This window comes from Peromyscus leucopus, chromosome 11 (genome assembly GCF_004664715.2).
Source record: "Peromyscus leucopus breed LL Stock chromosome 11, UCI_PerLeu_2.1, whole genome shotgun sequence".
Taxonomy (NCBI): domain Eukaryota; kingdom Metazoa; phylum Chordata; class Mammalia; order Rodentia; family Cricetidae; genus Peromyscus; species Peromyscus leucopus.
Window position 1 is genome coordinate 24,635,871 of NC_051072.1, and position 25,870 is coordinate 24,661,740.

Here is a 25,870-nt window from a genome sequence, read left to right on the forward strand (position 1 = left end):
CCTACATTTGTTCTGAGGGATGATTCAATAGGTGTATATATTTATCAACCTTCTTATAAATTTATGATTTATTCATTTTACTTTATGTAAATAATGAAGTATTATTAACATAAAGAATTCATAAAGTCACATTACTTTCCTAAATCTTACTTAGATATTATAATCTTTTAATATATTTTGCTCTATTTTATGGAGCTTAGAATACAAACTATTTTACTATTAAAGAAACCAACAAAGAAAAAACATTTGAGGATAGGCCTGGTGGCTCCAGCATTTGGGATGCAGAGACAAGAGGATCTCTTGAGTCCAAGACTAGCATGATCACACAGAGTTCCAGGATAGCCAGAGCTACATAGTGAGACCTTGTCCAAAAACACAAAACAAAACAGTTGAGCATTTTGAAGGTACAACAGTAAATTCAAATATTTTTGCCCCCTTTAAAATTCAATTCATTTCAAAGTAATTACTGTTACAGCATCAAGACAAATATACCACAAACTATGCTATCTCTTACATGTTCTCCCTTCTAGGAAGAGAAATAAAAACAAGAGAAACTTTCTAGAGTAATTGTTTAAACGGTGAAGGAAAGATCTACAAAGCTTTACAAACTGAAACAAAGACCTAAAGAGCGTAAATCCATGCTGGTCAATGACAAAATGGCAATGCTTGTTTGAAAGGAGAAAATAAGAGAAGGAAATATTTACCTCACCTTACAGATGTAAACACATTCTCATACCACTGAATGGCCAGAAATGTTAACTTCAAGCATTCTCCAGAATAAAAAGTAAAAGAACACAGGCAGCAGTCGCCAAATAACTGCAGATAAATTTAATAGTTTAGTATAAAATTAATATGAAAATAAACTGATATATGAAAGTATGTCTCAAATAAATAAAAAATATTGGGACCCAGCTTCTATTTCATTCTTAATAGTAAGTTAAAGGCTAAGCAATTTTTTTCTTTGCCAGATACAAGGCCCAAATGAAAAATCAGCCTAAGGACATAGAAGAGGTCTTTTGGGACTGGGAAGAAAACCCAGGGTCTTGAGCATCTTGTTTACACTCAAGTCCAATGAGGGACCCCAAAGCAGGGGAATTTGTACTGGTGTTCCTACAGCACCGCAGGGTAACTGCTGACCATATTACCAATATTATAACTGATAATCTAAGACAAAAGGGGCTGGAGAGACGGCTCAGCAGTTAAGAGCACTGGCTGCTCTTCCAGAAGTCCTGAGTTCAATTCCCAGCACCCACATGGTGGCTCAACCCCCTCTGTAGTTGGATCTGATGTCCTCTTCTGGCTTAAAGATAGAACAATCATATACATAAAATAAATAAATCTTTGAAAAAATATATAAGATAATAAAGGTATTATCAAAGTGATTCAAAAAGAATAAAATTCCCAACATGTATTTAATGTCTGAGGATATAGAAATATTTATTATTACTCCAGTTCGACTATAATATACAAATATATAAAAGTACTATATGCCATCTCATAAATATGTTCGAATATTAGTTTTAAAAAAATATACTGCCATTTACTGTTGCTGGGAAGGTTCCTGTAAAATTATTCTCTTCTTTTGTAGTTTTATATTATTTATATTAGAGTATCACCTTACTGGGAGGGACCAATACAATTTCAAAATGCCATTTTTGGGAGCAGTTTCGAGATAGGGTTTCTCTGTGTAACAGCCCTGGCTGTCCTAGAACTCACTTTGTAGACCAGGCTTGCCTTGAACTCACAGAGATCCACCTGACTCTGCATCCCAAGTTCTGGGACTAAAGGGCTTGTTTTTTGTTTGTTTGTTTTGTTTTAAAGAGGTCAGGCTGGTCTGAACTGATCATCTTGCCTCTATTTCCATAGTGCTGAAATTGGCATATACCACCAAGCCTAAATTCAAAATACAATTTCTAACAAAAGTGGATTGGGTAATAGACGAAAATTCATATGCAGAGCTATATGAAGCTATTTAAAATTTTTATTTAAACAATGACTCTATTATATCCTGAGAACGAATGACTTATGGAAAGCCACCAGTTCTTAACTTATAGAACATGCACACATTTTATTTTAACTTGGTAGTTTAAGACAGGGCCTTGCTATGTAGAAAAGACAGCCTGGAGCTCATTATGCAACCCAGGCTGGCCTTGAACTCGGGTTAGTCCTCGCAGAGCTGCCTCCCAAGTGCTTGGATCGCAGGTATGTACTACCACGCTCACCATCATGCTCACTACAAGTCATATTCTACTAAGGGAAAGTAGGTTTTAATTTGAAAGCATTTTTAAAATCATCGTTTCCAAAGAGTAGTTTCACAACTGCTCTGACCAGTGACAAACAGGTTTGCAATTATACCCCTGACTACATAGCCTTCAGATAGGGACAGTTCTTAAAGCCTAAGAGTCCTACTCCAGTGTCTCATTTCGATTTTACCTCATTTTTGACAAAAACAGCATCCACTACAGCTTCTTTGTCTTTAGTAGAAGGCAATAAAACTGCTTCTTCAGGTATGATTTGGGACCACTGACCCACCAACAGGAGGCTTTTAGAAGATAGGATATTCTTCAGTTCCACATATTCCCACAGAAGTATGCAGCCAGAAGATGTAATAAGCAGAACTCTTTTCCCATTTTCAGCTACATACAAGTATAGTCTTGAAGAGCTTGCTAATTAACACAGAACAAAACAGAAAAATGAAACTTCCAAAATCTGAATTTTTCATGAAAGCACTTAATTTGCTTTTCCTTTTTGGCTTTTATGAAATAAGGTCTCATTCTGTAGCCCAGGCTGGCTTTGAACTCAATGGGATCCTCCTACTTCGGTACCCCAAATGCTTGCCTGAGTGCTGGGATTAAAGGTGTGGGCCACCATGCCCAGCATTAACAATAATTAATAGAGGGATTGAAGTGTATTATCCAGGCTAGGCAAGTGCTCTAACACTGACACTCACTCCTGGCATCCTTTTTACTTTTTATTTTGAGACAGGGTCTCGCTAAGCCGCTCAAGCTGACCTTCCGCTCAATCTGCAGTCCAAGCAATACTTCTGGTCCCCCTGCCTCGGTCTCCTGCACTGTTTGTATTACACACTGGCACCACAAAACCTAAACTGTTACTGTAACATTAGGAACCTGTTGTCACAGCAACGACAGGCATGCCAGGTTTTCTCCTTCAAGTTAAATGAAGTGCAAAAAAGCACCAATTTCCAGAATAAATATTATATAGACAGAAACAATATGCACACACACGGAGATACATTATCAAAATAGCAATATGAAAACATTTCAGTCTTTTTCCAGTCAAACAAAATTTAAAACATCCCTACCCACTGTAGCTTTAATAACTTCTTTAGGTTTTTCAGTCACTTGTATCATTTTCAAACAATCTTGATCTTTGTTCCACAGGAAAAGCTCTCCTGTAGTGAGGACCCCAGACAGCCACACATCTGTTCAAAAGTGAAATGCAATTTTTAACACACTATCAGCAACTTTTTGTTCTTGAAAAATCATAGCAAGCGAGCCTTTGAACACATCAGCAGTACTTAACCATTACTGGATGTTGCCAGAAAACAGACATCCTTCAATAAAGGCTGCAGACTAGGAATTTTCTTCTTTGTTCTTCCTGACAGCAAATTAATCTCATTTATGCATTTCTCATCCAAAAGAAAAACAGCTTCATTCTCCTAAGAGAAAAACACATGTGAAGGACTTAGGTGGTTCCAAAAGTTAATTAATCTTGTCTATATAAATTGTCTAGAAAGAAAAACAAAATAACATTTAAGAACAAGAATAATTCATACCACAAATCTAAAGTAAACATTAAACCCATAACCTAAACACTTTTTATCTGTTTTAAATAACACTTGGGCTCAGGGATAGAATGCTTGTCTAGTAATGAGGTCCTGATTCTATATCTATATATTCTACATCTAGCACTATGAAAACAGGAAATAATAAAATGCCCCTTGTTTAAGTTACAGGGTAAACGATCTAATTGCTACATTTAAAGCTCTTTAAAGGCTAACAACTCTAGGTTCATTTGCCAATTCAACAAGCCAAAATTATTTAATCCTATGCATGTGAGCATCTGTATGGACAAGCTTTTTGTTTGGTTTGGATTTTTCAAGACAAGGTTTCTCTGTGTTGCCCTGGCTGTCCTGGAACTCACTCTGTAGACCAGGCTGGCCTTAAACTCAGAGATCACCTGCCTCTGCCTCCCAAGTTCTGGGATTAAGGCGTGCACCACTACCAGCCTGGCTGGACAAGTTTTTATACTGTTTGATTAGATTAAAATGAATATGGCTTTGGAAATCCATAAGCTCATGACTCAGACAGATCACTTTTCTTTTTCTTTTTTTGGTCTAGAAAAATTAAGATATTTTAGATGAAGTTTGTGGGGCCAGCAGTAGCAATGACACCTCAGAACCTGCTAAAAATACCAATTACCAAGGCTGGAGAGATGGCTCAGTACTTAAAAGCACTGGCTGCTCTTCCTGAGGTCCTGATTCAATCTGCAGCACCCAACATGGTGGCTCACAACTGTCTGTAACTGTAGTCTCATGGAATTTTCATGGAATCTGATGCTCTCTTTTGGCATACAGGCAGACATGCACGCAAGCAAAACACTCATATACATAAAATATATAAGCAATGTTTTGAAACATTCTAAACCCTAAAAAAGAAAACAAACAAAAAGTGTAAATTGTCCAGCCTAGACTTACTGAGCCGGAGGTGCTATGGGACTCAGCAATCTGTTTTTTATTATTATTTTAGTTAGTGTACAATGTATGGGTTTCATTATGATATTTACAAACATACTTATCACACGCATTTTGCTCATATTGGCCCTTAGCCTCCCTTGTCGCTTTCCTACCTCCAAGAACTCCCCTTTCTGTGTTATTCATGGATACACATACATACACAGTCAAGCTGGAACATGAAAAAACACACCCTATCTGTCTTCCCCTCTTCCCATTGCCTGGTTCTGTCCTGTCCACCTCCCACTGGACCCCTTCCTCCTCCCACACAGGCCCTTTCTACTTTCACATCCTATACACACTTATTTTTAAATGCAGACTTTTTAGTTTGAGAAAAAGCAAGCAGCGTCTGTCCTTCTGTGGCAGGCTTCTTTTGTTTAACAGGATGACCTCTAGTTCCACACACTATCCTTCAAAATTTTTTCATTATGGTTGAATAAATTGCACCTGTCCAGATGATTCTGCTGAGTGGAAAAGTTGAAAACTCCTGGGCTGGAGGATGGCTCAGTGGTTAAGAGTACTTGCTACTACTCTTCCAGGAGACCTGGGTTCGATTCCCAGCACCCATGTGGCAGCTCACAACTCTATGAAATTCCAGTTCCAGGGGATATGACACCCTCTTCTGGCCATGCATGCAGTGTACTTACATACATGAAAGGAAAACATTGCTACACAGAAGATAAAATATTGGGGAAAACAAAACAAAACAAAACATACAGTAGAGAACTCCTATTACAGAGAAGTTAATGCAGAATTTCTCACTGAAAATTTGAGTCTTTATGTCAACAATCGTTATAAATTAAAGGGGAGTTATGTAGGTTTGCCCACTCTAAGGTGTGAATGCTGTATCATATATTATGAATCCTGGTTTACTAATGCCTCATGGCCCACCTCTCCTGTGCCAGCTCTGAGGATCCTTTAAAGACACAATATGAGGAATCACTCCACTGTTTTGGTAGAACAAGTGTAGGAAATTCAATACTCCCTTTAAATATGATATGAAGGAAAAAATTGAAAGCAAAAGCTTTTACCTAGACAGATGACTCAATTTTCTGTAAATGCTAACTTGTACATTATAACTTTACACACACACATACACATACACACACACACACACACACACACACACACACACACACACACACACATACACACACCCTTTTCAGGGAATCGGTGATCTTCTGAATATGATGTGTTATTTTGGGGGCATTTTCTGGGGAGGAGGATTAAGGCCACAGAATATTCCTACATCTTACAGGAAAAACACACATTTAACATATGCAAAACCATTAGTTAAATAAATAAATAAATAAATAAATAAATAAATAAATAAATAAATAAATAAATAAATAGAAACTCACTTGACCCAACCAGGAAACTCTGGGCCAGGGTTTTTTCTGCTTGATACTTGTTGATGTCAAAACTTCTAATCTTATCTCCATGCTTGTTGAGATAGCAATGACCAATTAAGCACAGCCAGTCACAAGATCCTGTGAATAATAACAGTAATAATAAATAGCCCATAATATGTACAGAGACTGTTAGTTCCTTTTCTCAACACTGTGACAAAATACTGGATGGAACCACCTAAGGAAGGGAGGGAAGATCTGCTGTGGCTCAGTTTCAGAAAGCCAACTCCAGCTGGCTGGCCACATTCACTTGGGCACAATACCATGGCTACAGGACCACAGGGAAGAGGAGAGTCTTCACCACACAGGAGGATGCAGACAAATCTCTAAATGGTCTTAATAGATAAAAAAACAAACAAAAAAAAAAAAAAACATGGAGCCAAATATAGGGGTGAAAGCCTCAGAGGGAGTAGGGACAGTGAAACAGATACAACCTGCAAAGGTTACTCCCAGTGACCTCTAACTAGACCAAAGTCCTGACGTTTCCAGAACTTTCCAAAATAGCATCACAAGCTGGGGACAAAGTAGTCAAGAAAATGAGTCTGTAGGAGACATTTGAAATCCAAATGGTAACGCTGAAGATTTAATTTAGAACTTCAAGAATTTTTTATTATTTTTTCAATAGCTCATAATAATTCTCTTTTTCAGATAAAACATTTCATACTACATTGAATTCTACATTTTGAACAAAAGCAAACGCATTTGCTTTCTTTTTTTTTTTTAAGATTTATAATGCATACAGTGTTCTGCCTGCATGTGTCCCTGCAGGTCGGAAGAGGGCACAAGATCTCATTATAGATGCTTGTGAACCACCATGTGGTTGCTGGGAATTGAACTCTGGACCTCTGGAAGAACAGAGAGTATTCTTAACCTCTGAGCCATCTCTCCAACCCTGCATTTGCTTTCTTAACACACTACTTCTCAGACAATGACTTATAAAGTAGGTAGGCTACTGATGATCACGTTTCTGTATGATTTGCATTTCTCAGTGTAGCTGACTGTATTTTAGTAAAGAAGGTCAAACATCCAGTCTTGTGCTCATATTCTGACTTTGCTATTGCTCTGCCTCTTCCTGTGACATTAAGGTAGATTGTGGGGTCACTTTAGCCAACAAAGTACAAGGGAGGTGATGTTATGGATTTTTAAGGCTAAATCACAAAAGGTGAGAAAATAATCTCTGGAGTAATTATTCATGAAATTCCTATCACCAGGTAAGCAAACTGTCTAGCTCATCTAAAATGAAAAGTCTATCCAGGCCTGTTGGCATATATATGAAGTCCAGGTACTCCAGGGGCTTCACTGTGCCACAGAGTGAATTCAAGGCCAGCCTGAGCAAGGGAGTGAGACCCTGTCTCAAAATGAGAAGTAAAAAGAGCGCCGGGACACAGTTCAGAGCTAGAGGAATTGTTTGGCATGTGAGGGGCTCCCAGTTCAACGCCCAGCACCAGAAATGAATAAACAGCCTCCAGACAGCACAAAACAAGAGGTGTGCGGCAAGTCCCCACACTAGTTGTGGGGACACCTGTGGCAGAGACCAAGGACTGTCTATTATGGCGCAAGCAGAAGAGGATGCTCACACTGAGCCGTGGTGTGGGTGCAGAGTCAGAACCCAATCAGCGTGGAGGGAAAGCATAATCTTGGCAGAATAGCTGAGAGTATACTGGAACCCAAGCAGAGGGCACAGAAATCATTCTGAAAGGGAATCTCACTGACCAAATTAAGAACACTATGCACATTAAAATAAATTATAGTAATGGATTAAAATCTATGAATCAAACCAGGATACTGAATCCTTACTATGAATAGAGCATGTGATAAAAAGTGGTGAGATTGACATGGTGTCAGGCAGAAGCCATTTAATTCAGTGACCAAAATGAACACTACCAGAAATGTAACAAATGGAAGTCACATGCTACCTGATAGGTAAAATGAGAAGATCTCATCGGTGTCTCAATGGTAACATCTGAAGATGCATAAACTGATAACAATGTATAACATAATCATAAAGAAGCATCAGATCAACCCAAAATGAGGGACATTTACAAAAGAACTAATCTGTAACCTTCAGTGGAGTCCAGGTCATGAAAGGTGAGCAGCTAAAGGATGAACAGACCAGGCAACTAAATACACCAAATAATTATAGGCTTCATCATAATATTATATTTTTAGAAAAACCTAAACAATTGGAAAATCCAGAAAACATGCATTAAACGGTTGTGATAAATTAACTTTCTTGTTATGTTTATTTACTGATTTTGGTTTTAATGTTCGCTGTTATGCTTGCTTTGCATTTTGCAAGCACGTTTGTATGCTCATGCAGAAGCCAGAGAAGGCACTGTATGTCTTCCTCTATTGCTTTTTGTCTTATACTTCAAGATAGGACTTCTCAGTGAAGTGACAGTTTGCTACTAGCCATTCTGGCTAGGATGACTAGCCACGGAGCTCCTGGAATCTAGCTATTTCTGCCTCTGGGAGTACAGGCACATTCAGCCATGCCCAGCTTTCTAAGTGGGTCCTGGAGTTTAAACTCAGATGTCTCCACCTCCAGACACCTGGGATTTTAGGCCTGCCTGCACGACCGTACCTGGTTTTTGTGGTATGGAGACCTGGACTGTGTATGCTAGGCAAGCACTTGACAAGTGAGCCACAACCCCAGCCCCAGAGCCCCCCAGGCTAACCTGGACAACTTGGTCTCTTGTCCAAGTTAGCCTCAAACTCCTTATAAACCAAAATTACCTTGAATGTTTAACCCTCCTGCAATACGGTGTGTGGGGGGGATGATATCTTAAGCAATAAGCTCAGCTTCTCTCCATGATCCCTTCATGCCTTCAAATCAGTGCCAACTCTTACACACTTGCAAGTATGGCGGCAAGGACAAGGGACATCCTTGACCTTCTCTGGACCATAACTTCAGTGTACTGACCCTGAGGAAACACTTCCCAGAAGATTTGCCCTCAATGATGCTGGTCTCTTCTTAACCACAGCTGCTCCTTCAGCCCCGGATGACCAGTATCAATTGTCCCAGCAAAGCAAAAATTTCACCTTAGCGGCTCTTAATTCAAAATCTCACTTGAATGACCCGGTAAGACTTGCTTCCCTCTGTGTTCACAAGCCAGGCCTCCATCACCTGCATTTCTCCCAACAAAACGGTCCACTGAGCTCTGAGCACTCAAAATACAAATGCCACCACAATCCTTCCCCAAGACACATGGTCATGTCTGTCACAGCGGAACGTGACCTGGTAGCAATTTCCTAGTTAAGGTTTTTAATTGCTGCGGTAAAACACCAAAAACAACTTCAGGAAGGAAGGTTTTATTTCATCTCATAGCTTGTAGTCCCTCATCCAGGGAAGTCAGGGAGAAACCGAAGACAGGAACTGGAGGCAGGAGCTGACGCAAGAGACCACTCAAGAGTGCTACTTCCAGCCGGGCCGTGATGGCGCACGCCTTTAATCCCAGCACTCGGGAGGCAGAGCCAGGAGGATCCCTGTGAGTTCGAGGCCAGCCTGGTCTCCAAAGCGAGTTCCAGGAAAGGCGCAAAGCTACACAGAGAAACCCTGTCTCGAAAAATTTTAAAAAAAAAAAAGAAAGAAAGAGTGCTGCTTACCGGCTTGTTCCTCATGGCTTGCTCAGCCTGCTTTCTTACACACCCAAGACTGCCAGCCCAAGGATGGTATCTACCCACAGTGAGCTGAGCCCTCTCGCATCCATCAAGAAAATGCCCCACAGGCTTGGCCACAGTTCCAATGAGGGGAAGGGGCAGCATTTTTTCCAAATTAAGGTTCTTTCTTCCCAAATGATTCTTGTCTGTGTTAAACTGACATAAAACTAACTAACCAGTGTCATGAGGAAACAAAAGGTCAGGTGTTCCAAATTAAAGACGATTTAAGTGCACACGTCAACCAAATGCAGTATTTTATCCTGCACCAGAACACAAAAATTGCTATAAACAGCACTATTCAGTACTGTTTCCCAAATTTGATGACTACTTGCTTACATATAAAAGCATTACTAGAGATATGCACTTTACTGACTATGATGTGTGAATATAAATGTACAATACATAACATCCTTAAAACGTTTAGAAAGTTATTTCTAGGTAGTTAATAGCTCGTAAATACTATGTGCATGTATAAACAGAAAGATAAAGTATGGCAAGACATAAACTGGATAATCTGAATAAAAGCACATTTAATTACATTATTTTTGCAACTCATGTAAATGCAAAATCATTAAAAGGCAACTATTGGTGACTACTCTAATAGACTATACTAGAGACAACAAACTGTTAGTTTTGGTTTTGTGGGATAATTATATTATAGTTTTGTTTAATAAGTCCTTGCTTCTAGATATGAAAGATAAACACTTAAGTATTCACGCCAAGGATTTGTTTGGAAATATGTAGACACAGTTTTGCAGTAAAGCGTAAAGGATAAAAAGACAGCAAACCACTTCAAGATTTCGGGAGAGAGCTCCACATATAACCTTCCATCATTTAGAATTCTAAAAGTCACCTCGTGGGACGCAGCAAACACCATTTCTGACGCATATTGCAAAGCCTCTCAAAACACTGATGCTACGGGAGAGCGACCTGGCGCCGCACAACAGCAAGAACCGAGGGGGCAAAAATCCGCTCCATCACGCAGAGCACACAGCAGGCGTAACCTGTCAAGCCTAGGGGGGCGCGGGAAAGAGGTACCTTTATTTCAAACAAATCCGCGAGTGCCATTTCAAGAAAATCCTTGAAGTTCTGGGGGTTTCTGCCACGGAGGATGCTAGGACACCGCGTCCATCCCTCGCTGCTCTGCCGTCGGCTAGGGTCAACCCACAAGTTTCCTCGTGACAGTGTGGCCCAAGGGTCGCCCAGAGGTCCCCGGTGGAGGTGCGGGGGACCCTGGCGGGGAGGGCGGCGCCTGAGAGGCCGGGGGAGACCGGGAGCCAGAGGGCGGGCGGACGGGCCGCGAGGAAAGCGCGGGGTCCCGAGAGCCAGGCTGGACCCACGGGGACGCACCGCCTGGGGAGGAGTCCAAGGCCGTTACCTCCCGCTGAGGTCCGCGGAGCCTGCGGGGAGCCTGCGGGGATTGTGGGGATCCTGCGCGGAGACCGAGAGGCCGCGCCCGCCGCAGCCCGGGAGCGGTGTCCTAGAGACGCGGGGGCGGCGGGAGCGCCCCAGCGCGCATGCTCCGTGCCGCCCAGTGGGCGGGCACCCCGAGCCTCCCCCAGGCCCCGCCCCCGTGGCCCACCCCGCTTCGCGCCCCAGTCCTGGGAGACTGTCCTTCTGTCGGTCCACATTGTTTGTCCGACCCTCCCTCTCAAGAGTCCTTCTCCCCGCCAGGCTCCCACCCTCTCTTCAGCGCAGTGGTCCCTTCTCCATCCATCGCCTCCTCACGTGCTAGTCTTTTGAGTTCCCGGGCATCATATGGAGCTTTGCAAAAAAAGAACCAACACTAGCTACACCTACTGGATTGGGCTGTCAAGAGCACTTGATGCTTTTGTAGAGGACCCTAGTTCGATTCCCCATCACCTACAGGAGACGCACAACCCTGGGTGAATCCAGTTCCAGGGGAACTAACACCCTCTTCTGGCTTCCGTGGGCACCAGGCACACAGGTGGTGCACATACATATAATAAAATAACAAGTTCAAAACAAAACAAAACCTAATTCTCCCTAGAGGAACCCTCATAGACCTAAAAGAAAGGCATTGACTGCCATCCATAACGAGGATACTGAAGAAATAAATATTTCCTGAAGGAAAACTATGGAGCTTTTTTTTTTTTGTTTGTACAGATTTTATTTCTTCTCTTGAGACGCATCTATTTAGCTCATTTGCCCAGTCTTCAAAGAAATTACTTGTTTTTCTTGCTTTTTTTTCTTTTTAGCTCTTTATAGATTCTAGATATTATATCTCTATTATAAACAACTGGCAAATATTCTCTCCCACCCTGTAAATTATCTCTTCACTTTTGACTCTTATATGCAAAAACTTAGTTTTGATATGCAAAAATTTGCCATTTTTAAATTTTTGCTTCCTGTGCACTTGGAGTCCTATCCAGAAAAAAAAAAATCATTACCTATAGCATTATACTCTTTTAAATATTGCCCATATGTTTTCTTGTAATCATGTTAGAGTTTGGGGTCTTACATTAACATCTTTGGCTCATTTTGAGTTTTTTTTGTTTGTTTGTTTCACATGTATTTATTTGTGTAGAGGTGCACATCTACAGTTCAGATATGGAGGTCAGAGGACAACTTCCCAGCAGTAGGTTCTCTCCTTCCACCATGCTGGTTCCGTTCAACTCAGGTCACCAAGCTTGGCAGCAAGTACCTTTGCCTGCTAGGTCCTCTTTCCCAGGCCTTGAGTTACTGTTTAAGATGGTGGTTGATCTGCAGTGAGGAGCCTGTTTTCCCAGCAGCATTTGATGAACACTCTGGCTGTGGTGCTAGAGAAGGTACCTGAGAGCTGCATCTTGATCCACAAGCAGAGAGAGAACCTAGACCTGCCATAGGCTTTCATAACCTCAGCGCCCACCCCCAGATACACACTTCCTCCATCAAGGCCACACCTCTGGATCCTTCTAATCCTTTCAAACAACTCCACTCCCTAGTGACTAAGTATTCAAATACATGATCCTGTGGGGGCTGTGATAGTTTGAATGAAAATGGACCCACAGGCCCATAGGGAGTGGCATTATTAGGAGGCATGGCCTTGTTGGAGTAGGTGGGAGTTTCTTGAAGGAGGTATGTCATTTGGGGTTTTGAGGTCTCAGGATCTCAAGCCAGGCTTAGCTCACAGTCTCCTCCTACTGCCTGTGGATCAAGATGTTGTATTCTCAGCTCCTTCTCCAGCACCATGTCTGCCTGCATGCTGCCATGCTTCCCGTCATGACAATAATGGACTAAACCTCTGAAATGTAAGCCAGCACCAATTAAATGTTTTCCTTTGTAAGAGTTGCTGTGGCCACTTGGCGCTGGATTACAGACAGTTATGAATTGCCATGTGGGTCCTGGGAATTGAACCATGGTCCTCTGGAAGAGCAGCCAGTGCTCTTAACTGCTGAGCCAACTCTCCAGGCCCCATGGGGGAAGCATTCATATTCAAATCACCACACTCAGAGAGAACTTATCCTGTAGTTTGAGTACTTATCTATGTTATGTCAATTGACAGTTTAAGTTTTAAAAATTCTAATATTAATATTTCCTATTATATATTTATTTCCATGCCATTTTTAATTTTTAACCCTTTTTTATAATTTATTTATTTTTATTTCATGTGTGTTCACGTTTGGCCTGCATGTATGTCTCTGTGAAAGTGTCAGATGCCCTGAAACTGGAGTTACAGGCAGTTATGAGCTGCCATGTGGGTGCTGGGAATTGAACCCGGGTCCTCTGGAAGAACAGCCAGTGCTCTTAACTGCTGAGCCATCTCTCCAGCCCCAGTTATTTCTAAATTTTTATTATTGTTATTTAGAAGTACATTTTAGACAGTTTGTGCTGCAATTTGCCCTATTCTCTCTTCTTATTTTATCCCATTGTTTGTGTGTGATTCACTTAGTTTCATGTTGCCTCCCGAATGAAGTGTTTTTGTATCTTCTTTTACATTTATCCTGTTATTCTATATTCATTCAAGAGTGCATTGCCTGCTTCCTGCCCTTCCAGAGGATCTGAGTTTTGTTCCCAGCAGTCAGGCCAAGTGGTTCACTGCTATTAGAGACAACTTCTTCATGATTCTAGCACATACTGAAGACTATCGAGACATCTCAGCCTACTATTGGATTCTTGGACTTTCTGTCAGGAGACAGCCATTGTTGGAATAGTAGGACCACAGCCTTTAAGCCACTCTAATAAATCTCATTTTTATATTCATAAATTCATTCTATCAGTTGTTTCTCTAAAGAACCCTGACTAATACATCAGGTTAGCCCTATTCACATATGACACGATCCTATTAAAAACCCTAAAGACCCCACCAGAAAAATATTAGGTCTGACAAACGTTTTCAGCAAGGTAGCTGAATACAAAAACAACACAAAAAGACACGTAGCTGAACTCAAAGAACCACAGAGGCTAGGTATAGCGTAAGGGGGTAAGGGGCAGATCTCCCTTGAAAGGGGAAATAAAATAGGTAGTCATGGATGGGTGGGGGTGGACTGGGCAGACGAACAGACTGGAACAGGAGGATCTAATGGAGAGGGGAAGGAATGAGGAGGGTGAGGGAAGGGATACAGGGACAGCTGCAATGAAGGGCAATTTGAAAGGCCCTGTGGAAACCTAAAATAGTAAAAGCTTCCTAAATTTAAATACACAAATGAAGGTGATCTAAGTGAAATCACCAAGTCATGGGGGAGACGGAGCTCTAGATTTCGGGAATGGACAAACAGGATGGCATAAGTTGAAAGCAGCACAGTAAACAAAGGAAACAATTTGCTGTGATCAGATGGCCTAAAGAACGAGGGTAAGTCGTTGCCAAATATATACAATGGGGGTGGGGGTGGGGGTGGATACCTAGAATCTACAAGGAACTGGGGGAAAAAAAGTAAAGCAAACAATTACTAAAATAAATAAATATATAACTGGAATTTGTTTATTTTGTTTGAGACAGGGTGTCTCTGTTTAACAGTCCTGGCTGTCCTGTCTCTCACTTTGTAGACCAGGCTCGCCTCGAACTCATAGATATCCACCTGTTTCTGCCTCCCAAGTGCTGGGATTAAAGGCGTGCACCACCACCGCCCAGCTTGGAATTTTTTTTTTTTTTTTTTAATGGAAATGCTCCTTCTTCTTCAGGAAAACATCAAATGTCAGATGATGCCGGTGCTGGGATCTCTCCCAGAGACCCAGGATTAGGAGGTTTCCCTTAGAATTTGGCAGCGGTCTTAGGGGCCTATGGTCACGGCAGGTAAAGCTGAAGGTGAAGAGTGAATCCCGGTCACCAAGCTGTGCCGCCTGGTTAAAGACATGACGGTCAAGTTAGAGATCTACGTGTTCTCCCTGCCATTAAGGAATCCGAGATTATTGACTTTTTCCTGGGTGCTTCCCTAAAGGATGAGGTTCTAAAGATCATGCCACTACAGAAGCCAACCCGCTGGCTAGCAGACCAGGTTCAAGGCTTTTGTAGCTATTGGATACTATGATGGTCATGTTGGTCTTGGTGTTAAGTGCTCTACCGCCGAGGTAGCCACTGTCACCTGAGGGACCATCATCTTCGCCAAGCTTTCACGTTGTGGAGAGGCTACTGGGGGAACAAGATTGGCAAGCCGCACACTGTTCTGTGCAAGGTGACAGGCCGCTCTGGCTCTGTGTTGGTGCGTCTCATCCCTGCCCCCAGAGGCACTGGCATCATCTCTGCTCCTGTGCCTAAGAAGCTACTGATGATGGCCGGTATTGATGACTGCTACACGTCAGCCAGGGGCTGCACTGCCACCCTGGGCAACTTTGCCAAGGCCACCTTTGATGCCATCTCCAAGACCTACAGCTACCTGACCCGCAATCTCTGGAAAGAGACTCTGTTCACCAAGTGTCCTTATCAGGAATTCGTTGACCATCTTGTGAAAACCCACACCAGAGTCTGTTCAGAAAACCCAGGCTCCAGCTGTGGCTACCACATAAGGGTTTCTATACAAGCAAAATAAAGTGAATTAAGTCTGTTTAAAAAAAAAAAAATTGGTGGGGGGAATACTAACACCCTCAGCTACCAGAGAAAGGCACATCAAAACCACACTCAGATTCCATCCCACCTTGTTAGAATGTCTGCCATCAATAAAGCAAACACAGTAAAAGATAGGAAAGATGTTGAACAGAACCCTTATCCAGCGGTGTGATTGTAAATGACTTTAGTCACTATGGAAATTGATACAGAGGTTCCTCCAGAATCTAAAATGGAACCACCAAAAGATCCATCTATGTGTGGTAGTACACATCTTTAATCCCAGCACTCAGGAGGCAGAGGCAAGCCAATCTCTGAATTTGAGGCCAGCCTGGTCTACAAAGCGAGTTCTAGGACAGCCAGGACTGTTACACAGAGAAAGCCTGTCTTGGAAAAACAAAAACAAACAAAAGACACATCTATACCATTCTTGAGTGTATACCTGAAAGAATCTATCTACATCAGCATACTGATGTGACCACTTTTACCCAAGAGATCCTCCCTTCCCCGGCCTCCGACAGCAATGGGCTGAAGGCATGTATCCATTGTCAAGGTCTGTCTCTTGAGTTGAGGCTCTCATGCTTGGGCAGCAAGTGTTCTTACCCACTGAACCCTCTCCAGTCCTTAATCTTTTACACATGTTTACATCCACGTGGAATTATTGTAAAATATGTATTTCCCTACTGAATAATGGTGTGGAAAACTTTTTCAAGCTTTTGTCCATATTCACTTGTAAGAGTACTATCCATGCATTATATACATTCAAATTAACTAAATGATGTGCTGTGTGCTAACTTCAGGGCCTCAGGAACACCCATTCTATAACTGATAACTGTTTAACCATCTTGGATTTGTCTATAGAATTTCTTAATGTCTTTTAAAGATGTTATTAATTTTGTTAAGGCCCATCTCACTAATTTTTTTTTTCAGATTAAAGCATTTTGAGTCCTAAGAAATATGCTTAGCTGGACATAACTTTTTCCCCTACATCTATGATGCAGATCATATTCCTCTTTACATATGGCACACTAATTTGTGTGGCTGTGTTGGGGACTAAACTCAGAAGCATGATCATGTGCACTAAACATATTGTAACTGAGCTACAGCCCAGCTCTGCTGGGAAGCCCTGCTGGATGGAGGTTGCAGTCTACCATGACCTGGCGGCTCTCTCTGAGATCAACAACATGGAGGATCCCCCCTCCCCACCCAGCAGCAGAAGGCACCCTGTTCTCCACTGGACCTTATTTGGAGACCCATCTCTAGGCCCTGATACCTGACTTAATCTCTTCCCTGCAGCTTTTCCCCTGCTGCCCATATGGTAATTAGACATTGTGCTAGGAGCTTTATGATAGGACCTAAGACTTGTACTTATGATCGGTGTGTGCTGCTTAATGCAAATTAGGTGATCCCACAGCCACTGTCCCCATCCTATAAATCTCCCCCTCGCTCTGGAATAAAGTTGAGCTGACTCACTGAAGCTGTCTCCTGGAGAGCTATTTCTGATGTGTTCACAGGCCGTGTACAAAGCTTTCTGTTGTTACTTTTGCCCCTTTATCCTCATGGACTGGTGGCCAATGGACCGTGAAGAAAAAGGGGACCCCACACAGTTCCCGTGCTAATTTTTTGTTGTTGTTGTTGTTTGTTTTGAGACAGGGTTTCTCTGTGTAGCTTTGGAGCCTGCCTGACTGCCCTGGAACTCATTCTATAGACAAGCCTCAAACGCACAGAGATCTGCCTGCCTCTGTTTCCTGAGTGCTGGAGTTAAAGGTGTCCACCACCGATGTCCAGTGCTAATTTTTTAAAATGCAGATATTCAGTTGCTCTAGTACTATGTGTTAACTTATCTTCCCCCATTGAACTTGATACCTTTCCTGAAAATCAATTGTTTACATATATTTACTCTTCTCCATTAATATAACTGTTCTTACAGTACTATCTTAACATGATTGCTGTAGCTTTACAAGAAAATCTTGAGCTGGGCGTGGTGGTGCACACCTCTGAGAAGCAGAGGCAAGTGGACCTTGGGAGTTCCAGGCCAGCCTGTTCTACAAAGTTAGCTCCAGGATAGCCAGGGCTGTTAAACAGAGAAACCCTGTCTTGAAACAAAACAAAACAAAAAGAAAATCTTGAAATTAGTATATGTTCGTTTATTTTTTGTTCAAGTACATGTGTGTTCACAAATGTGTTTGTATGTCATGTGTCTGCAGGTATTTGCAGAGGCCAAAAGAGTGCACTGGATCCCCCGAAACCTGGGTTTACAGGCAGTTGTGAGCAATGAGATGTGGGCACTGGGAACTGAACTCAGGTCCCTGGGGAGAGCAGTGTACAGTCTTAACTACTGAGCCATCTCTCCACCCCTCAAGTTTATCCTTACTTTTGAAAACTGTTCTGGTCATTCTACTGTTTTCTTTTTTCTTTCCTTAAAGATTTATTTATTTAATATATGTGAGTGCTTTATCTGCATGTATGACATTAAAAAGGACAAGGGCATCAGATCCCACTATAGATGGTTGTGAGCCACCACGTGGTTGCTGGGAATTGAACTCAGAAACTCTGGAACAGTAACCAGTGCACTTAACTGTGGGAGCCCACAGAGACTCCAGCTTGATTCCATCTTGACTCAAGAGTTCAAGCTTGTCTTCGCTCCTTATAGCTGGATAATAGGATGTTTGCCCAAAGGCATAGTTACTAGATATATTGCTCTTCAAGGCCATATAACAGGATGTTTGGCCAAAGGCACGGTTACTAGATGTTTTGAGAATTAAGGTGTTTATGCTTGTTTGTTCCTTGATCCATGATAAGGTCTTTTGCTCTTCTTGCTTTGGGTATAAAAAAGACCTGTGAGAAATAAACTTGGGCTGCTGTGGTACTGACTGAGAGCCCTCCCGAACCTATTCTGTGTCTCTGTCTTTTATATCTTTTTCCTATCTGTTTTTTTCTCAATCTTCACTCCCCCATTCAGGACTGTTTGACAGGTCTGGTGGGATCTGAAACGTGGTGCCTGAACAGTGGACCTGAATACAGGGGATCCAGTCAAGGACACCACAAGTGAACAGAATGCTCAGATTAAAGAAGTATGATGATTAACTCGGGAGTAAATTGTATATAGAGAGCAGGGTAAAAGTAGACAGCTGTTTAAAGACATTTTAAAAGCCAGAGGAATGAAAAGTCAGGGCTGCGACAAGTATCTAAGTTGTGAAGGTTTGAGTTTGTGATTTTTTTTTTTTATGTCTGAAAAAGTAGTTTGAAAGTGTGAACGTCTGGGTGTGTTGTGGGAGTTTGAATGTGTGATGGCATGAGTCTGAGTGAATGATCTAGGTAGGCTGAGGATGCAGGCCTAAGTTAGGTCTAAAGGTGTAATATAAGTCAGTCATAAAGGTCTCGGGAAGTCTGAGAGATGCAGGCTTAAAAGAAAGTAACTTAGGGTAAAGCAGGTGTGCCCTTGGTTTCCCCGAGCATGGGACCTTGGATGCAGAAGAGAACTAGAAAGCAGCTGCTTCAGAAGCCGCCACGGCCAACAGCAGCAGCAGCAGTAGCAGCAGCAGCAGACATGTGGAGCTGCTGGCAGCAGGAGCACAGAGAGCCATGGCGATTGCGGGGGTCTGTGTGTGCCTCCTGCCATGATGGAGTCCCAGCGTGGAGAATGCAGACAACCCGGGTGTTTGTGAGCACCAGACTGGCATGGCTGGAGGCCCAGGACAGGAGCTGCTGAGGCTGACGGAACCCGGGCTCCCAGGGGCAAGGTAAATCTGAGCCCTTCCTAGACCCTTTTCTGTGAATTTCACTCCCAGGTTAGAGCTAACACAGTTAACGCTGCCCATACTCCCCCAGGAGTTACGGGACAAGCTGACTGCAGAGACAAAGAGGGAAAGTGCAGACTGTAGGGCATGGGGGTCTATGGCAGTAATCCCAGTCACCAACGCCCGGCCAGATTTTACTTTTATTGTTAATCACCTAATCCTCATTTGCCACTGTATCATTTCTTGTAAGAAAAAAAATGGTAATAATGATTAAATTTACACCTTTAAAAGATCTTGTCAATATGAAAAAAAGCAGCGAAGGAAGGGGTCAAACTAACGGTGGAAAGACAACTTAGACACACAGCAAGCTTCCAAACCACACCTGAAGAAACCCTCCCATTTGAAACTAGTGAGATACTTGGACTGACACAGTACTAAGAAACACAACTGTTTGGAAACTGGTGACTAATACATTTTTGAGGGAGGTCAGAAGTTTAAAAAGATGAAATATTTCTTTGCTTTTTTTTTTCTTTTTATTTTTCCAGACAGGGTTTCTCTGTGTAGCTTTGCGCCTTTCCTGGAAGTCACTCTGTAGCCCAGGCTGGCCTTGAACTCACAGAGATCCACGCCATCACCGCCCGAGCCATATTTCTAATTTACACAATTAGATAGTAAGGACGGAAGGCAGAAAATAAAGGAGCCAAAGAGAGGGCAGAGTGCAGGGAGGAAGGATGCCCTCAGGCTTGGTCAGGCTTCCACAGAGGTAAGCTCAGAAGCCAATCAAGCGTGGGCTGGAGACACGCTACCAGGATTCTGGCTCCTACAGAGTAAACTAACTTAACATGTAAAAATCATTTTTCTCTCATTTGTTTCCCCTTAGAAGCAATGGGGTGGCATGTGAGGACTAGGTGATGGCAGCTGTTAGACAAATATTTGATTTCAAACATGGTGCATAGTGCTGTAGAATGATTTAAAGTGAGAAAGTAAAACCGACGGCAGTTAATGTCTATTTGAAGAAAAACAATAATTAAGGCAATTTAAGATAGCATTACTTCTTATAAAAATTTAGTCTGGAGTCTTACCATTTAGTTTCAACCTCTTCACTTACGTATAAAACAAAACTAAAGATTGAAGTTTTAGTAGCGAACTCAAAGGTATTTTGAAAAGTTTTATTATTAATTAAGATATAGATAGAGAACACTCAAGAAAACACTAATCTCTTTCAAAACCTCAGACTTGGGGCTTTAGTTCTTCATTTTTTGCTAGGACTGAATCACTGCTCTCTTTCCTCTAGTGAAGGAAAGGGAAAACATGGAGATACAAAGTATCCTAAGGAAGAGAATGAACAAGCTGTGAAAGATGGCTGAGATTCAATTAACTATAAAACAAACAGAAGCTAATGTGATACAGGTGTTCAATGACGTGAACAGTTAATAATCAAACAGTTGTCAAATACATACTTGTCAGGTCAACATCATGTATCTGGCATAAACATGTAAATAGTCTGACTCTTCCTAACCATGCTGCCACAGTGAGACTATTTAGAAACTCAAGGACGTCACAACCAAGACCTTCAGGGAAGCAACTGTCCACAATGAATGCACGTCCCTGAAATGCCCTACCAATGACGGTTCTACTCACCGGCTAAACACATGTAACATTTACAACATAAATGTAACTCACTGATCAAGGACCAGGAACAAAGTGTAATCGCACAGTGGACAGTGTGCTAGAACACTGCCACGTTGACATCTGACCACACTTCCCACATCAGCATACCTGGGCAGGTACAAGTCCGGAATCTGAGCGGACAGGCCATCCAGAAATTTTCTTTGATGACTGTTCAAGTTTTAGCAATAATGGACTAGTGGTATCTTTTCTCTTAGGGAGGTCGTTGTAAACATTTGCTAAAATTCCTAAACTCTCTCAAAGTGTGCTATAAAAATAAAGGGGACAGTGTTCTGATATCTGTTGATTTCATCCTTTTTGACATTGTATCCTGCAGGTCTATACAAAGATACTGTGCATATATGTGTGTATAGTCATCTCTATACATTTCTCTCTCTCTATTTCTGGAGATAGGGTTTCACCATTAAGCTAAAGCAGGCCTTGAACTTGAATCCTTCTACCTAAGCCTCCAGAGCATGGTGATTATGCAAGAGCTACCTTGCCCAGGTGAGTGTATGTAACATATATATTAATGTGTTAATACGTAAATACACTTAAAACATAACTGGAGATAGTAGCATGTATTTCTAGCATAAATGGATCGATATTCAAATTAAAGCATTTAAACAAGATCATTTATAGTAAGTACAAAACAGAATTTTAAATGCTAAAACCATTAATACATCGGATGCAGTCATTTTATAGCCTAAAAAAGCTAAACTTAAGAAAATGAAAGCTGGAAAATATGAGGTAGTGATACCCAATTTGTGGTACTTTGATCCTTTATGAAATATACAAAGACTGTAAGTGAAAGGGAATCTGAATTCTAAGAAAAAAAATGTGGAAAAAGATATATAAAATCCTAGTAAAAGGCAAAAGTAGAAGTAGAAATATATCCAAGCTACATTTTACAGAAGTGCCAGACTTGCAATAGGGACAGCAGACATAAGCTAACACTCCCAGCAGCGCAAATCACAACGGAAGCTGGGTATGACGGCACGCGCTCGGATTCCCAGTACTTGGGAAACGGAGGCAGGAGGATCAGGGTATGCTTGTAGCCAGCCTGGGGTACATAGTGAAACCGTGACAAAAAGGGGAGGGGGTGGGAGCTAGGAACACAACTCAGTGATAAGATGCTTACCCAGCATCTATGGAACCCTGGCTTAATGCCCAGCACCATGAAAAGTGGGCGTGGTGAAGCATGCCTATAGTCTTAGCACTCAGGTGGCAGAAGCCGGAGGATAATAAGTTCAAGAGCACTCTAGGCAGGCATGAAGTTTGATACCAGCCTAGGCTATGTGAGACTGTTGCAAAAAAAAAAAAAAAAAAAGAAAAAAAAAAAAATATAAAAATAAAAAAAAAAAAAAAAAAAAAAAAAATCATTCTTACTCCTTCCTTTGGTCATTGAGAATGCTTTGGGACACTTAGTTTAGCAATTCTAACCCATTAGAGATAATTCAGAGGTTGAGGGTACAGCTACAGGAGTGGAGTACTTACTTGCTTAGGACGAAGACCCTGGATTCAACTTGGCACTATTGAAAAAAGAAGTTAAAAACTAGATTACTAGGGCTGAGGGATGGCTCAGAGGTTAAGAGTACTGACTGCTCTTCCAGAGGTCCTGAGTTCGATTCCAGTAACCACATGGTGGCTCACAACCATCTGTAATGAGATCTGGTGCCCTCTTCTGGCTATTATACATAACAAATATTTTAAAAAAAAAACAAACCCAAAACTAGATACTAACAATTCTGCTTCATCCACTATAATTTGGGTAAAACTTGTGTTGTGGTCACTGGTAAGAAAGGGGGCTGGAGAAATCAAATCAGAGAGGGAACTCAATCCACAAGACACAGAAAACAGCAGGACCTACAAGTGGGTTGTTCCTGATATGACATGAATCTGGATCCATCCGAAGGGCTGTTAAAACACATCATAGGCAGTTATGCCAAAGTAGATCTGACATGAGACCCAGAAATTTAATTGGTAACAAATCCAGGATGCTGCTGCTGTTGCTGGCTTGAAGCGTACTCACTTCGAGAGTAAGAGTTCTAAGGAAACAGTAGTCACGGTAAGGCTGTGGCTGACCTGTGACTCAATATGTAGACCAGGCTAGCCTTGACCTCCAGAGCTCCCCCTGCCTCTGCCTTTCAAGTGCTGTGATTAAAGGTATGCACCACCACAGATGGCTGATCATGTAGGTTTTAAATACTCATAACAGTGTTACAAGTTTATTACATGTTCAACTATTCTGTATATAAATACATACACATCCAGCACATATATACATACATACATACATATATAAAAATGTATACATAAAAAATCTAACGTACATATTTATGGTGATGGAAGAGAGAAAGAGAGAACCTAAAGGGTTGTAACTGATACAATTAGTAGTTCAGGAAATTTTCTAAAATTTAACTTAAAAAATGTGCACTCAAGGACTGCTACAGAATCCAACGGTATGAGAACAGACCCAGCCGATAAGGCGTTTTGGTTTTTTTTGTTTGTTGAGACAAGGTTTTACTATATAGCCCTGATTGGCCTGGAACTCTCTGTGAGTTCTAGAAATCTGTCTGCCATTGCCTTCCCAAGAGCTGGTTTAATCACTGATAATAGATAAACCTGGAAATAAATAGTACAAATTCAAAATTGTTGCTAGCAGTAAAATTTAAAATAAGAACTTTATCTTTGTGTGTCAGAATCATACATAATCTTATTTCAGTTTTTTGCAAATTGATGTGTTGGTGTACAGTGCTGGAAATTGAATCCAGGGCATTTTACATACTGCACAAACATTCCACCACTGAGCTACATACCTGGACCCAACTAATCAACAAAACAAAACAAAACAAAACAAAACAAAAAACTAGTCATAGAAAAAAAATTCATTTGGCAAATGTACTATTTGTAGCTAACAATCACTTATTAAAAACAAATTTCTACCAAAATTCTTAGATATACAACACCTGATTTCCGGACCCAGCTGAGTTTTTATTTTACAGACCAAAATGCAAGAAAGAAAAATATACTACAGTAATTAATGAAGTCGCTCCAACTTTGCTTGGAGAGATTTAAAATTCCCAGTGATGGCTTGCACTGCTCCCGAAGAACTCATTGACTGGAGTTCAACCAGGTAACCACAGACAGCATCCAGGCAGAGGTTTGTAAATCTTCTCCTGTAAGGGAAAGACATCAGGTCACCCGTTTACTTCTGTTTTAAAATAATGATTTATTCTTCTATTTTTGCCTGTAGGAGTGCTTTGCCAGCGTGTGTGTATGTGCACCATGTGCATGTCCAGTACCCTCGGGGCTAGAAAAGGGCACCAGGAACCCTGCAGCTGTTGCCATGAATGGCTGTGGCTGCTGTGTGGGTGCTGGAACTTGTACTCAGGACCTCTGCAAAAGCAGAAAGTGCTCTTAATCCCTGAGCCCTTGATTTAGACCCTCAACCACCTATACTTAAACCCACTTCCTTCAAAGGGCTGCTTCAGACCAGGTTTTGATTAACTTTCTAACAGTCCCATTGGAAAGCAAGGATTAGAACACAGTAAATGGTAAGTAGCAGGAAACAGAGAGGGGAATAAGGTGGAGGTCAGCTACCTTATAATCACCATTTTCAATTTGAAGACAGTTAGCTGAGGAGGCACTAGAGGATGATTCCTGTTATTATTATTTACACCTTTTCAGCTTTCAAAAAGACTTTTCCTTGAAATCATACCACAAAGACATAATAGAAATGTCTCGGTCCTAGGTCATAAGAAGGAGCATAAAGTAGTTGTAAATTATTTTCACTTTAGAAAATTTAGGACCATGGTTGAAAAATTTCTGATCTTTCATGAATGCTAATGGTTAGGCGATCAATTAAATAGTTATTGCTAACATACCTAAGAAATTCTCTAATGCTTCTTTGTAAGATCTAGAGCAGTGGTTCTTAACCTGTGGGTAACAACCCCTTTGGGGGAGACATATTATATATTTACATTATAATTCATAACAGCAGAAAAATTAGTTATGAAGTAGCCATGAAAATAATTTTATGGTTGGGGGGTCACCACAACAGGAAGAACTGTATTAAAGAGTCGCAGCATTAGGAAGGTTGTGAACCACTGTTCTAAGAGCATTCCATATACACTCTCAACTTGTTACCCAGGTACTTACTAGAAACACTTAAACCTTTTTCTATAATACAGTATTTAATTTATAGTTACCTCTCACAATTTAAAACTTGGCTTGGATTCTCAACATATCTTGTTAGTAATACATGGATACAATCCAAAAGGTGCAGTGGCCTTTTCACTCTGTTCCAGAATGGATCCTATGAAGAGAAAAAAATATGTACGTATACACAGTTTATCTTACAACTCATCAAATATATGTGTGTGTGTGTGTATTTTTCCTATTTATTTATGTTGATTAAAGAAGTCTTTGGAATCCAAGCAAAATTTCTTTAAATAGCATTAGAAGCTGAACACGGTGGCACATGTCCTTAATCCTAGCCCTCCGGAGGCAGAGACAGGCAGATGTCTGTGAGTTTGAGGCCAGCCTGGTCTACAGAGTGAGTTCTAGGACAGCCATTGCTACAAGTAAGACCCTGTCTCAAGAAAGCAAGAGAAAGAAAGAAACAAACAAAAATAATAAAAGACCACATTATGATACT

General features: G+C 41.4%; 2 protein-coding genes and 1 pseudogene across 9 annotated transcripts in view; 1 reads left to right on the forward strand and 2 right to left on the reverse strand.

Annotated features, from left to right (window-relative positions):
* The window catches only part of Cplane1 (ciliogenesis and planar polarity effector 1), a 95,347-nt gene extending 84,103 nt beyond the window's left edge, over positions 1 to 11,244 (reverse strand). For 5 of the 8 annotated variants that reach the window (XM_037209398.1, XM_037209399.1, XM_037209400.1 and 2 more), the window contains exons 1-6: positions 10,861 to 11,242; positions 6,115 to 6,243; positions 3,544 to 3,679; positions 3,323 to 3,442; positions 2,434 to 2,666; positions 710 to 816 (exon numbers count right to left, since the gene is read on the reverse strand). In XM_037209398.1, coding sequence (XP_037065293.1) covers positions 710 to 816; positions 2,434 to 2,666; positions 3,323 to 3,442; positions 3,544 to 3,679; positions 6,115 to 6,195 — 677 coding nt within the window. In that variant the 5' untranslated portion in view covers positions 6,196 to 6,243; positions 10,861 to 11,242. Of the gene's footprint in view, positions 1 to 709; positions 817 to 2,433; positions 2,667 to 3,322; positions 3,443 to 3,543; positions 3,680 to 6,114; positions 6,244 to 10,860 lie in introns of those variants that run through there. The other 3 variants (XM_037209402.1, XM_037209403.1, XM_037209401.1) reach the window with 3 other exon arrangements.
* A 3,710-nt stretch (positions 11,245 to 14,954) lies between these two features.
* Positions 14,955 to 15,765, forward strand: LOC114697353 (annotated as a pseudogene).
* Positions 15,766 to 23,405: 7,640 nt separating this feature from the next.
* Nup155 (nucleoporin 155) overlaps positions 23,406 to 25,870 on the reverse strand; it is a 52,969-nt gene continuing 50,504 nt past the window's right edge. Inside the window, exons 34-35 of the mRNA XM_028875603.2 lie at positions 25,422 to 25,528; positions 23,406 to 24,389 (exon numbers count right to left, since the gene is read on the reverse strand). Of these exons, the coding sequence (XP_028731436.1) occupies positions 24,251 to 24,389; positions 25,422 to 25,528 (246 nt within the window). The 3' untranslated portion in view covers positions 23,406 to 24,250. The remainder of the gene's footprint in view (positions 24,390 to 25,421; positions 25,529 to 25,870) is intronic.